The sequence below is a fragment of the Alexandromys fortis genome, unplaced genomic scaffold (assembly GCF_014885135.2).
Source record: "Alexandromys fortis isolate MF-2015 unplaced genomic scaffold, M_Fortis_MF-2015_v1.1 scaffold_19, whole genome shotgun sequence".
Lineage (NCBI taxonomy): Eukaryota > Metazoa > Chordata > Mammalia > Rodentia > Cricetidae > Alexandromys > Alexandromys fortis.
Genome location: NW_026067890.1, coordinates 1,885,270 through 1,899,403, shown reverse-complemented (window position 1 = coordinate 1,899,403; position 14,134 = coordinate 1,885,270). Strand labels below are relative to the sequence as shown.

Below are 14,134 nucleotides of genomic sequence, written 5' to 3'. Positions count from 1 at the left end.
CTTACTAATGATCCTTTCCAATTTCTTTATGTTTTGACAGACAATTTCCCTTTCTTGCTAAGTGGCATTCCATTATCTAGATGTATTATAGACACCATCTTTAGACAGCCTGACCGTTGTATCCGCACACCCCTTTCCTCTCACCGAAACACAAGCCGAACTTTGGAGAGGAGTCTAGCGGTGAGAAGAAAAGAATAGACGTTATGATTTAAGCTAGGGCTCACATATTTTCTGTAGCAATTACTCATGTCCCACTTTGCCAGATGGGGGGAGGTGAATTTCAATTCAAATGTAAAGTCATTTTCCCTGAAAATAAACGGGAGTATATTTATCTCTGAGAAAAAAAAAATGTCTTGCCTCCAGGATGAATCAGACTGAGATGAAATTTTACTCTAACATTTAAAAGAGAAGGAAAGGAAAATCAGACAGAGGGAGGGAGGAAGGGAAAGAAGAAGAGAAGGAAAGGAGAAGAGGAGAGAGAGGGAGAGAGAGAGAGAGAGAGAGAGAGAGAGAGAGAGAGAGAGAGAGAGAGGGGTACTAACTAACAGAATTCTCTGAGCAAGGTGTTTCTCTCCCTTTTACCAGTTAGAAGTTACTGAATAATTCATGACAGCAGGGAAAGGCTGTCTTCTCCCTGGGTGATGGATAACGGAGCAGGAGAGCTCTCGCAGTGGGTTTGCCACATCAGCCAGCGCTCTTGCTTCTGAGCACAGGGTGCGCGCCTCTCCAGCTCAGCTTCTCTTGCAGCCAGGCATCTTCGAGGCAGCTGCCTGCCCACCCGCCTGGGCTTGTAGCTTTACCACTTCACTTTCTCCAATTCTGCTGCCAGCTGAGGAGACTCCCCACAGCTGCTGGCTCCTGCCTGGGACCATGTGTGTGGATGCTGCTTGGGAGAAGCAAGGCGCTTGCTCCTGGCATGGATCCCAGCTCAGTTTCTCCTGTTGACTTCTGGACCACAGATGCTGCTGCTGAGGAGGGATTTCCTGGCATCTCTCCTGCTATCATCAGCTAAGGACTGGCCCCAGATCAAGGTACCTTCTACTACGTCTCCTTGGCATTTTTTTCCCCAGCCAGTATATCTCCACTTTCTCCCGGTAACAGGGGCTCTGTCTGGGACAAACATTCTTCTCTCTCTCTCTCTCTCTCTCTCTCTCTCTCTCTCTCTCTCTCTCTCTCTCTCTCTCTCTCTCTCTCTCTCTCTCTGTGGTTGGGGAAATTGTTCTTGGTGTTGGTATGACCTTAGAGCTTCCCTACTGTTTGCTGAGTGTAAAGCGGACCTTCTCTGTCACTGGAGACATTTCTGAGGCAGGCACCTGTCATCTGCCACCCCCGTTTCTCCTTCAGTTCCCTCTCCCCTCCCCCAACCCATTATTCGGCTTCAGCCTTGTGCTGGTGGCAGAGGGCTGAAGGGGTGTCTTTGCCCTCCCAGCAGGCAAGTGTCAGGATGGACCGCGCTGCGAGAAGCCAACGCTAGGGTGCGAGGTGTGAAGAGTTGTCCAGAATGACCAACTCCTCCTCCACTTCCACCTCCTCCACCACCGGGGGATCGCTGTTACTGCTCTGCGAGGAAGAAGAGTCCTGGGCCGGCCGGCGGATTCCGGTGTCTCTCCTGTATTCGGGGCTGGCCATAGGGGGCACGCTGGCCAACGGCATGGTCATCTATCTCGTATCGTCCTTCCGAAAGCTGCAGACCACCAGCAACGCCTTCATCGTTAACGGCTGCGCCGCGGATCTCAGCGTCTGCGCCCTCTGGATGCCACAGGAGGCGGTGCTGGGGCTCCTGCCCACCGGCTCCGCGGAACCCCCGGGGGTCTGGGACGGTGGCGGGGGCAGCTACCGCCTGCTCCGGGGAGGGCTGTTGGGCCTCGGGCTCACCGTGTCTCTCCTGTCCCACTGCCTCGTGGCGCTGAACCGCTACCTGCTCATCACCAGGGCACCTGCTACCTACCAGGTGCTCTACCAGCGGCGCCACACGGCGGGTATGCTGGCGCTGTCCTGGGCCCTGGCGTTGGGTCTGGTGCTGTTGCTCCCGCCCTGGGCGCCCAAGCCGGGAGCTGAGCCCCCGCAAGTTCATTACCCCGCGCTCCTGGCAGCGGGAGCGCTGCTTGCACAGACGGCGCTGCTGCTACACTGCTACCTGGGCATCGTGCGCCGAGTGCGCGTCAGCGTCAAGCGGGTCAGCGTGCTCAACTTTCACCTGCTGCACCAGCTGCCCGGCTGTGCCGCCGCCGCTGCCGCCTTCCCTGCCGCCCCACATGCTCCGGGTCCTGGTGGCGCCGGGCACCCCGCGCAGCCCCAGCCCCTGCCGGCCGCGCTGCAGCCGCGTCGCGCGCAGCGACGTCTCAGCGGCCTGTCGGTGCTGTTGCTTTGCTGCGTCTTCTTGCTGGCCACGCAGCCGCTGGTGTGGGTGAGCCTGGCCAGCGGCTTCTCGCTGCCGGTGCCCTGGGGCGTGCAGGCGGCCAGCTGGCTCCTGTGCTGCGCCCTGTCGGCGCTCAACCCTCTGCTCTACACGTGGAGGAACGAGGAGTTCCGCAGATCCGTGCGATCGGTCCTGCCCGGCGTCGGGGATGCAGCTGCAGCCGCCGCGGCCGCCACCGCGGTGCCAGCCATGTCCCAGGCGCAGCTGGGCACCCGGGCGGCTGGCCAGCACTGGTAACTCACCTGGCCTTGGGGAGCTTCCTAAGCCATCTGCCGCATCACCTCCTCTCTTTGTAAGCTACCCCCAGCCCCAGAGAAGATCCCCATGGGGGAAGAGTTTGCCTTCCTTTCCCAGTGCAATACCAGAACCGAGGTCTTTCCCTAAACGGAGTCCCAAAGTAATCGTGCACTACCACCAGACTTTTCTCCTTTGTTCCTGTGTTTTAGAGGCACCCTTACGTCCAGGCACCCAGACTGCAAGGATTTGTAAACTGACGTTTTAAAAGAACCAGTTAATTTATTTCAAGTTTGCTTTGGAAACATAGCTTTCGAAACATGCAACCCTTCCAACCTCCATCGTCTTATATATGGAGTGCCTAGAGTGTATGAGTGTGTGCATGAGTCAAAGGGAATACTACGGAGGAAGAAACTGTGTGTGCAGACAGCATTTTAACCATGCTTCCTTCTGTTACAGTCTTTGTATATTGGCCTGAAAGAGTGAAACCACAGGTGTGTACCCCCGTGTGCATTGTCATTGAGACCTCAAGCCCTTTCTTCTTTAAAGGGTCATTATTGAGTCACTTATGAAATGAGATAGACACTCAGCCAGTGAGGAAACAAACCAAATTTATTGTTTTGCACCCCCTCTCTACTCATTTCTAAGGTGGAAAGCTAGCGTTGGGTGTTACATCGAAAAATTTCAAGTTTGCTAATGGATGGTCTGAAACCAGAAATGGAATTTTGGAAACAAAAAAGGGGGGGCTATCTATTTTAGGTAGTAGTTCCACATTTTCTAAAGCATGCACACTTCCTGCTACCCACATTTGTAACCAATTTATTCGCCTCTGAGTGTGACCGCAGCTTTGAACATTCTGTACTATACTGGTTGCTAAGGAGAATGAATCCTGCCTTCTCTTTAAGATGTCTCAATGCACACGATATACTTAAACACTAATGCCATAATTGCATAGCTCATGTTAGCTGCCGTTGCATGCTCCTAGATGCTAGAACGTATTGGGCATGTGGTACCCAAAGCAATACCCACGAGACAAGGACATTCTGCTTCTTCCAGACGCCAGAAGGGATGGTCCTTCATCATTTGGAAAGAGACACAGATACACCTGTGGCTGCCTAGAGTTCTGGTCTTGACCTGGTTTATGAGAAAACTGCCACTTGGAACCTCAGTTCCTAAGTGAAACTGATGGTCAAGATGATACACTATTACAGATTGGCTCTGCAAAGCCACTTGTGCTTTTCAGGGGTTAGGCAAGCCACCCGCTAGGAAGTATCACTGTTTTATGTTATTCATAGATATTGCCATGCCATTTAAAATCAGCATCATGTCTGTTGAAGATGGGATGGTACACTCAGTTGTGTGTCAAAGGCACGTTCCAAATGGGACTCTACTCTCCAATGTCTCAGGCGAGGTTTCCCATCTTCATCTTTGTTTTTAGATACATTTTCAATGTGCAAAACCATGTGAAATCATCTCATGAAATTAAGCAGGGAAGACAGTAATAAGAAGCACAGAGAAGTCTGTTAGCCACGTCGAGTCTGGGGCCAAACAGCCTCAACGAACTTCATAATTCAGAAGTAAAGACGGCTTTACTTCTGCTTGGCTGCACCCTTGGACCAAGAATGGTAAGAACACTTGTACATTTGAATAATTATGGGAGACACAGAGAATGGACAGTTTTGGAGGAAAACAAAATAAATGTGTGTCCCTAACAATACATCCGCAGTCATGTTATTAACCAAACTCTGTGCATGAGCTATTTCACGAGGATTTCATCTGTTCCCGGCTTCCTGTATTCAGATATTTAATTAAATTTTAGATAATGCTTCTCCTGGGTCCATTTCTTCTTTCTTTGGGTATCTTTCTCTATGTCTCTGTCTTGATGATACTGTACCAGAAGACACTGTGTTCCCAAACACCACAGATACAAAGTGACTTCTAAGTTTTCTAAAATGCTTCCTACTCCTTAGAGCTAGGTTAAGTCTTTACACTGGTCTCGGAAAAGAGTTAGGTATGTTTCCTTTCTGTAGACATTGTGGAATGGGCCACAGAGAAATGGGGATTTTCCATTTGGGGGTGCAGTAGGACATCTTTCTAAAGCCTTCTAGTTAAGCGTTGTCCTTGTTTCCTGTCGCGGGTGATGCCAACAAGTCCTCTCTCTGTCTCTCTAATGCACCACACACATAAAGATTTGCAAACGAGGATCTGATACCTTGCCACGTTTCTGGCTAGCACTGAGAACTGTTGGCTGGCACTGGGCCATGTGGGAGACCTACTTCCGATTAATTTACTAGTAATTAACTCCACAGGACTGATTCACTTTTAATTTTAAAGCCACAGTGACGCATCTAAAAATGCCTTCCTAGGCACTGCCTGTGAGTGTTGCAGTGACTTCTTTGGCAAATTAAATGAATAGAGACTGTGTTCTTATTTAAATGAAACTACATATTATCCACCCAGGAATTAAAAAAAAAATTCCCAACTGCTGTCGGGCTTCCCTAACTTGCTTTCTTGTGCTTTTTTTCTGTATGTGCATGCCTATTAACATGGGTAACATCTGCCTTCCTTCTGCATCCATTTAAAGGGCTGAATTCCAGGACAGAACACTCTGTATCTGCAGTACTTTCTTCTCAAAATGAAGACGGTTAATAAACTAGAATTCTCCTTGGTACAGGGACATTTGCCGATGTCGTTTCAAGTCAGATAAATTTCTCCTTGTCTCAGAATTACAGAAAATATTTCCACACTGAAATGTATTTCTTTTCAGAGGGACTCAGTGGAGAATAGCATGCAGTGGGAGAAAGGGTGAAGGGCAAAGAGGCTTTCTTTAAAGCCTGATAAACGAAGTTGTTCTGCTTTGAACTCACAGTGGAGGACAACCTTGTCCCTCCGATGGTGACATATTCACTGGCTTTGGCATCACCTTTACTGCATAGTCCGGGGGTTCATATGATACTTGCCTAGCTCTACAGAACTCTTAGTGGCTGATTTACTTGACAGGGACTGCCATGGTGTGACTCTGCATGAAGAACAAGGAGGAGCTGGGGCAGTGGCTCAGTCAGTAAAGTGTTTGCTGTGCAAATATGAGGACCTGAGTTCAAATCTCCACAATCCATTTAAAAAGCCAAGCATGGCACAACACGCTGGGATTCCAGTGCTGGGGAGGCCGAGACAGGTGAATCCCTGAAGCTTGCTGGCCTGACACATTAGCTAATGGGTGAGTTCAAGATTTCAGTGAGAGATTCTGTCTCACGTGCGTGCGTGCTCACACACACGCTCACATTTGCACACATATGAATATTGTATGCACACACACGAACATTGAGAAAATCATGATGCCCCCTTCCTCTCAAAGCCTGTCCTTAATGTTTGTGACCTGTGGGCCAAGAGTGCTGCTCCCCATGGAGCTTTGGGTCTATGGGAGGGGACTATGCCTTTCTTGGTATTTGCCCTTTTAATACCTCTAGGAACCTCATGCAAATGTGTGCCGCTCACCCTGCAGACCTGAGTTCTGCCTGTATTCCCATCTCAGCCAGATGCCTTATCACCTCTGTTATTCCCTGGGTCAGAGTAGCCTCTGGAAGTGGTCTCTGACTCTTTGGGCAGAGAGCTCCTGGGTTCCAGGCACCTGCATCTGTTGAGGGAAACACAGGCTCCAGGCTGGCATGGGAAAGCGGTCAGAGGAGGACAGAAGCCCTTGCCTTAAAATGCAAGACCTAGACTGGAGTTCTGGTTTCTCTGAGTGCAGTGGCGCTGTCAACACTTTTGTTTATAGACCCTACCCAGGCACCCTTGCCCAGCCTGTCCCACCTATAGACCCTCCTTAGTGAAGTCCCACACTGAGATTCCCAGATACTCCCGAAGGCTTGATGCATAGTTGAAAGTGAGGGGAAGACCGCAGCTGAAGAAGAGGTTGAGTGTGGATGTCTGTCGGAAGGATGTAATGGGTACCTGGGATCCCCTGCATTGTTTTCCCTGCAGCTGAAGAAGAGAGCAGACGTAGATGTCGATTGGAAAGAGGTTTTGCGTACCTGGGATTCCCTGCACCATTCTTCCTACTGCTGTGCACCTTTGGAATTTTCATGAGGACACATGCCTATGAAAGCGCAGCCCAACCTAAATAAATAACAAAAAGAAAGAGAAAAAAAAAGGAAGAGCACAGAAAGGAAAGGAGCCACAGCCTGAGATCCCACAGGGTTAATTAACGCAGACACTGGGCTGACAGGTTGGTCTGACTCTGGACCACGAGACTGCAGCTCACATATGAAGGTGGCAATCAGGACTTTGGATGAGGCATGGAGTCCCCTTCACGGTGTTACCACCACCTAAACCTTCTCTCTGGTTCAGATCTGCTGCTCTTAGAGCCCAGATGTCATGCACACTAGGTCTCAGTACAGAGCAGCTCCTTGTCAGCCTCCGACCAGTCAAGAGCTTTACAGGGTTACTCCAGCCTTTCCCTCTGGGCAGGGTTCATTCACCAGCCACACCGTCTGCCTCCTCACCAGGACTCTGCTCCTTCTCCACAGACTCCATGTACAGCACCAGGCCTACGTATTCCCTTCTTATGTTACCTTCCTAAAAATCGGGAGAGAGAGAGAGAGAGAGAGAGAGAGAGAGAGAGAGAGAGAGAGAGACTATTCCAAACTATATGTTTTTCTTTCATTTATTTTTATCTATTTTGTAAAGGGATTTTTTTAACCACCAGTCATTTGAAGTACATCATGTATTTAATATGTTTGTAATTGAAAACAGTAACTTTTTATTTTTAAATGATTTTATATACGAAGGAATGGGTATTATTACGACATCTTCTTTATACCTAAGTGTTATGAGAATGGCAGTTTTTTTTTAAAAAAAAAGGTTTGACTTTTTCTCTTGAGTATTTATTTTTCTCCTAATGAAATAGACCCAAGAATAAATCCTAGTTCCCAACTCATATCTTACCAAAGGTTGTACAGGGTAATAAAATATGGGACTGGGAGGCAGGCATGCAGTAACATGGAAGTCTGCCCCTCCTGTTTAGCCAAGTTTTCTTTGGACTGCCAGCTCCTGAATAGTAACAGAGACTTTTTTATAAAGTATGAAAGCTGGGCCTTAGCTTAGGTTTATTCTCAACTAGCTTTCTAGATCTTATAATTTAAATTAACCCATTTTTATTAGTTTATTTTCTGCCATATTCTCTTTACCTCTCCTCCATATTATATATACAACTTCCTCCCGGTCTTGCTGGCAAATCTCCTGCCTCAGATTCTTCCCAGAGTTCCCTTTTCTGCCTGGAAGTCCCACCTCTCCTGTCTAGCTATTGGCCGTTCTGCTCTTTAAACCAATCAGAAGGTGCCACGGGTGGATGAGGAGGACAGAGACATCGTCCCACAGTGTGATCAAATATCCTGCCACACTTCTGTCGTAGTCAAACTGTCTACAGGACTAAATCAACATTAAGATATTTTGGTTCTCATTACCTCTTTAAATTCAACGAGGAACTGTGGTAGGTGTGCACTTACTCCTGAAGGTCTTACTTCAGAAAGCTGTGGATTTTGAGTTGAGAAAGCCCTATTTATTGCTAATCAGTGGCCAGGCACTGCTGCCAGAACCTGGGAGAAATGACTATGGGATGTATTTATCTTTTCTCTGCAGTTCAGAGAGTGGCAGCCCGGGAGAAAGTGCTGGGAATCCCCTAGGTTGAGATTTTGCTATATTTATTAGGCAGAAATGACTTGACTTTTCAGAATTTGTTATGCAGTTTGGGCCCAGTTTCCAGTTTTGTGCTTTCAAGGGTAGACAATTGTGTAGCATCTTTTGTGGGGCGAGGAACAGGCACTCTGTTTTTAGTCAAGAGGCAGTTCTAGGACATGTTAGCTTGGCTTTATACCTCTTAGTACTATATAACTTATATCATTCCAAAAGGTTTTATTTTATGTGTGTGTGTTTGTGTGTGTGTGTATGCACATGCGTGTGTCTGTTGTTCTCTCATGCCATTAAAGGTCAGAGGGCAACTCTTGGAAGGATAGAATGCATGCAATGGAAAACCAAATTATCACCCTAGTCTTCAATAAAGTTGAAGTTAAGTCAGTGGGATGGCTCAGCAGATAGAGGTGCCACCAACAAGATGGACAAACTGATCTAAGCCGAGCCTGGAGGATGTAACTTAGTATGGCTGTCAAGAGAGTGCCACTAACGCTTTCCTTACCAGGCTAAGGTGAGCACACATGGGTTGAGTAACCTTCGTTGGCCCAGACTGAAAGAAAAGGACAGAGACCACATGCTTTTCATGGAAGACCTTGCTAAAAGAGAACTGCTCTGTGGAGAAATTTGGGTGGGTAGCTATTTCCCAAGTAGTAAGCAACTCACTTCATCCTGATTTGAAAATAGGGAAAGAGGCCAGCCGTGTCAACAAAAATCTTTTTTGCGGGGGAGCTGGACAAGTAAGAAAATGACATTCTTCTCTCTAAGTATGCTTCCTGTGGCTTTTGAGGAAGAGACAGGCAGGCATAGGACACAGTCACTGTGAGAAGCCCTGGTGCTGTGTTTCTATCCAGATATACCAGGCAGAGGAAGTCCCTTCCATTTTCTGACCACAGGTAAACCACCAATTATACAAGGCACTTGGTGTCGTGACCCTAAGTGTGAGCTGGAGCAGCAAATAAGGGCTATCTCCAGGATAATTTTGAAAACCATGTTATGAAATATGATTAAAGGAGATGATAGGCTGGAGAAAAATGGGTAAATAGAAAAAAGATTGTTTAAATATCAGAAAGATTGTTGATAATGCTGCTGCTGCTTCTTTTCACAATAGCAGTAAAAGACAGGTATTGACGGGGCTGGAGAGATGGCGCAGTGGTTAAGAGCACTGACTGCTCTTCCAGAGGACCCTGGTTTGATTCCCAGCACCCACATGGCAGCTCACAACTGTCTGTAATTCCAGTTCCAGGAGACCCGACACCCATGGCAAAACACCTATGTACATAAGCCAAAAATAAATAATACAAAATTAAAAAAAAGACAAGTATTGAGCCAGGTGGCGCATTCTTTAATCCTAAAACATGGTAGACATAGGCAGGAGGGTCACTGTTAGCTCATGGCCAGCCTGGGCTACACAGGAAGAACCTGTCTCCAAAGGACAGAAAAAGATAAGGCAGGTATCATGGTCTGTTTTATGATTGATAATCTTCCTTCCTGTCCATAAATGTTACCAGCAAAGGAGACTGACGACTATTGAACTCAAGTCTAGTTGACTTCAAAACCTGGGCTTATAAACATAGTGCAAAATGCAAAATCCAGAGCAAATGCTAGAAGCAAGGTTTGGCTGAGTGGGTGGGAGATAGATTTCAACTTAATAGGAGGAAAAAAAGAACTTTATCTCAAATGATAAGTGCTCAAAATAGTTGGGGCTGTCTCGGGAGATTATGACTTCCCCAGCACCTGAAGGATACAAGTTGAGGTGGAAGATTAACTTGCTAACGGGCGTCTATGCCAGGTGGAAAGCTTCCCTGTGAAAAGCCGGAGATGCCTTTAAAGGCTGGTTTCTGTGATTACATAATTGCTTTTCTGCTTGGAGGTGACAAACGCTACCTTGTTCTGGGTCTGTGATATTTCAGCAGATTAGTCACAAGGAGCATGCCTGCTTCACGTCGTACCCTCACCAACCAAAGAGAAGCAAGCCACAGTGACAGCAGGTATCCCTCTTTGGGCACAGGGATGCCAACAGGGCACATTGTTTGTCACCTTGCCCAATTCATGCTTCTCTGGTCTGTCTCCCCTTCAGTCCCCAACCTTTTTTTTTTCTTCAAAGAGGAATATAGATTGGAAGAAGTGTGTGTTAACATTTTCTTATGCTAAATATGGAGACACAGTGTATTAGCTATACATTTTTAATTTGAATAAGGACAACATTTTTTTTTTTTTTTGGTTTTTCGAGACAGGGTTTCTCTGTGGTTTTGGAGCCTGTCCTGGAACTAGCTCTTGTAGACCAGGCTGGTCTCGAACTCACAGAGATCCGCCTGTCTCTGCCTCCCGAGTGCTGGGACTAAAGGCGTGCGCCACCACCGCCCGGCTAGGACAACATTTTTGATTGCTTTATTTTGGTGGCATGGAACAGATCTGGATGAAAAATAAGTTGAATGAAAAATAAACTAAGGCCAGCTTTCTTGGGAACATTGCCTTTCCTGAATGCTGTTCTCAGCTGAGGGTTTTGCATGTGACACAGTCTCCAACAGATATTAACCAAACCCTACTGTGATGGCTATTTTAGGTTGGCAGCTTGACTTTATCTGGAATTAACTAAAACCACCTATGAGGGATTTTGCTTAATTTAAAGCAGCAAGATCCACTTCTGATCTGAATCATTTGAGGTGGGAAGACCCACCTCTAATCTGGCTCACACCTTCTGATAGAAGGCTAGATACAGATGTGGAAGAAGGAAGCTTTTGCTCTGAAATTGCTTGCTTTTATCTTGCTAGCAAGTCCATTTCTTCACTGGCATTAGGACCTACTTTTTTGGGATTCTGGCACATACTGAAGCACAGGTGAGACTTCAAACCTAGTGGACTGAACATCTCCTGGAATTTTGTACCTTCCATTTATAGGTAGCCATTGGTGGATTAGCTGGACCATAGCTTGTAAGTCATTCTAGTAAATCCCCTTAATAAATAAATTCATACACACACACACACATTCATTCTATATGTTCTGTTACCCTAGAGAATCCTGATTAATGCACATGGCTAATGTATACGTCAGGACTGGCACAGGGCAGTTACAAGCTGGCCCCTGCCTGTGTTTTTGACACAGTGAAGGTTAGATCTATATACTAGAAGCTCCTAGTGCAAAAGCTTAACACAAAGCTGTCTGTCTTGGATTCGTTCTAGGTTAGTAACAGAGACTGGGCTCGCAAGCTTAAAATCTTTAGATTCTATGCTCTCCATTTTACTTAAACAAAAAGAACAAAGAAACTCCTAAATTTATAAACATTGTATTTAGTGAGGTAGGGTTCTATAGAGGAACAGAACTAATATAGTCAAAGAGGATGCATTTGATTGGCTTATACAATACCATCTGGGTAGCCTGACAATGACTGTCTCACAGCGGAGAAGTTAAGAATCTGATATTTTCTCAGTCCACGAGACTGAATGTCTTAGCAGTACCAATGAGGTGCTAAAGATCTGGAGGATTCTTAGGAAGATGCTGGTCTAGAGTCTACATTGGAAGCTGAAGAAGCTGGTTCTAATATCAGTGAAGGAGCAGCAGAAGTAGGGTAGATGAACTTGCCAGCAAGAGTAAAGGCCAACGGGAAAAAACCAAAGCTTCTTTCTTTCATTCGATAAGCTTATCAGGAAAATCCCTCACAAAAGTGCCTAGCAGTCTTTTAATCGATTCTAGATTAAGTCAAGCTGGCAACCAATGTCAACCAACTCAAGCACTGACATACCTTGGTAGTAGCAAGTAGAGACAGGGCTACTGATCTTATTTTACTAGAAACGATCATGATTTTATCGTCTTTATCATTGATCTCACCATTATCAACAATTGTTTGCCAACAGTCGAGAGCTGTTAAATGTAAATTGGCTTTTCTAAAGACTTACAAGTATTGATCAGCCCATTGTTCTATGGGTTCACTGTTTGGATGGGGGCTACCTGGGTGATACCTTCTGCTATTCTCAGATGAATCTACATATGAGTTTGCAGTCAGCTGATAGCCCATGAACCACACCTCTTCCTGGAATTTGACTAGCTTCAGCTGGATTTGCACTTGAGTGGTTGAGCTAGTCTAGGCCCATTCACACAAGGGTACGCCAGAGTTCAGCTTCTGTTATCTTTGCTAATGCATATTGGTCGAGTTAAATCACAGGGCAAAACCAGCTTTAAAGTTCGTGGATTGGACAGCTAACACCCACTAGGACAGAGTTGAGAAGCGGGACCCCTAAGAGGTGGTGAGGCCTTTAGGACTCTGCCTTCGTGGATGGTGAGTGGGTTGGTTATGGTGGGAGAGGGTTCCTGGCACAGGCATGGAATTGGATTCCTTTTCTCACTCATGTGCGTTTTCTTGCTCTTTGGCCACCAGATCATTCAACAAGAAGATCCTCTTCCTGGCCAAGCATGTCGTCTTGAGGCTGATGCAGAAGGGTCACAGGGTTGAGGCCAACCTGGGCTACTGGGATACATAAAGAATCACGGTTCAGCTGGGCTACCTCAAACCTTATATCAAAATACAAAAGAAATAAATATAACCCCCAAATGAACAAGTCCAAAAAGCTTTAAATTCAAGTCTCTAACTCTTGAGCTCCCAGCCTCCAGAACTTTAAGAAATCTTTCTTCTTTATAAATGACTCCATCTCAAGCATTGTGTTATAGCACCAAAAAAAAATGGATGAAGATGTTTAATCTCAACCCAAGGTTCCTTTTGTCATGAAGCACAACATATTCACAGGCACGCGGGTCTGGAATTTGACAGTGAGTGATTGCTCTGCCTCCCACAGACGAGGAACTCAAACTAGATGTCGGTGTTTGACTGCGAAGGAAAAGTTCAGGAAAATGAGGCAGAAGGCAAGCATTTTATGGATATAACCATGTTCTGCTTGCACTGTCACTCTTTGGGGTCAATTCTATGGCTGGTCTAGAAAGGTTTAACAATTTCTCTGAGTAAATGTGAAATTTGTTAGTTCTCTTTTGTAATACTCATTTTTTTTCCTCCATATTACTTTTAACCAAGAATCAGGTTTTGGTTGTTAGTGTTTGTGTTACAAGGCAATTAAAAAAACAAAATTAGATTGTATTTCAGACATGATCTCTTCTGGGCCCCCAGTGCATCTGTCCCTAGGACATCCAGGCCCTCTGTCATCTTTCTGGCCTGTCTGCCCATGCGACGAGGTTCTTTGTAAAGCCTGCCGTGTGTGCTCACACTGCATCCCAACAACTTGACTGAGACTGTTGTCCCCTGAAGTTACCTACCTTGTCATTGAACCACTCCTCCCACCAGCCAGAACAGTGCGTAAGTTACACTGTTTCAGGAGGCCATGTTTATGAACACAGTAAAAACACAGAATTGCATCTATGCTTGGATTATGGGAAAATTATTATCGCTCTCTTTCCATCTCTTCCTCTCTGTGTTTGTTTCACATGAACTGAGAGGGTGGGTGGAACTCACAGAGGTCGGAAGATAATTTTCTGAAACTGGTTCTCTTCCTTCACCCTGTGGGCACTGGGGACGGAACTCAGGTCATCAGGCTGGGTGGCAAGTGCCTTTATCTTACTAGCCCAAGCGTAGCCTGTTAACCAATTGTATTATTATAGAACATGATATCTCTGACGAATGTCTTGGCCAAATTTTGTCTTTTTCTCTTTGGACCAAGTTTCCCTTGCCGGAGTTTGAGTCTACACTGTCATTACGGAAGTATAGAGGTCCATTGCTATCATTAGAAAAAGCAACACACTGCCCGGGAAAGGCTGAACCCCTGAGCTGGCATAGAGATTAAGGGAGAAACG

The 14,134-nt window shown here is 46.2% G+C and overlaps 1 protein-coding gene and 1 long non-coding RNA gene across 2 annotated transcripts; both read left to right on the top strand.

The window, feature by feature from the left end:
• Positions 1–574: 574 nt before the first annotated feature.
• On the top strand, positions 575–4,398 carry Gpr88 (G protein-coupled receptor 88). Its single transcript, XM_050148455.1, has 2 exons — positions 575–1,031; positions 1,430–4,398. The coding sequence occupies exon 2, from the start codon at positions 1,502–1,504 to the stop codon at positions 2,654–2,656; it is 1,155 nt and encodes a 384-aa protein (XP_050004412.1). The 5' UTR covers positions 575–1,031; positions 1,430–1,501; the 3' UTR covers positions 2,657–4,398.
• A 1,260-nt stretch (positions 4,399–5,658) lies between these two features.
• Positions 5,659–13,044, top strand: LOC126505953 (uncharacterized). Its single transcript, XR_007593043.1, has 3 exons — positions 5,659–5,870; positions 12,501–12,614; positions 12,714–13,044. It is a non-coding gene; the product is annotated as an uncharacterized lncRNA (long non-coding RNA).
• Positions 13,045–14,134: the final 1,090 nt, after the last annotated feature.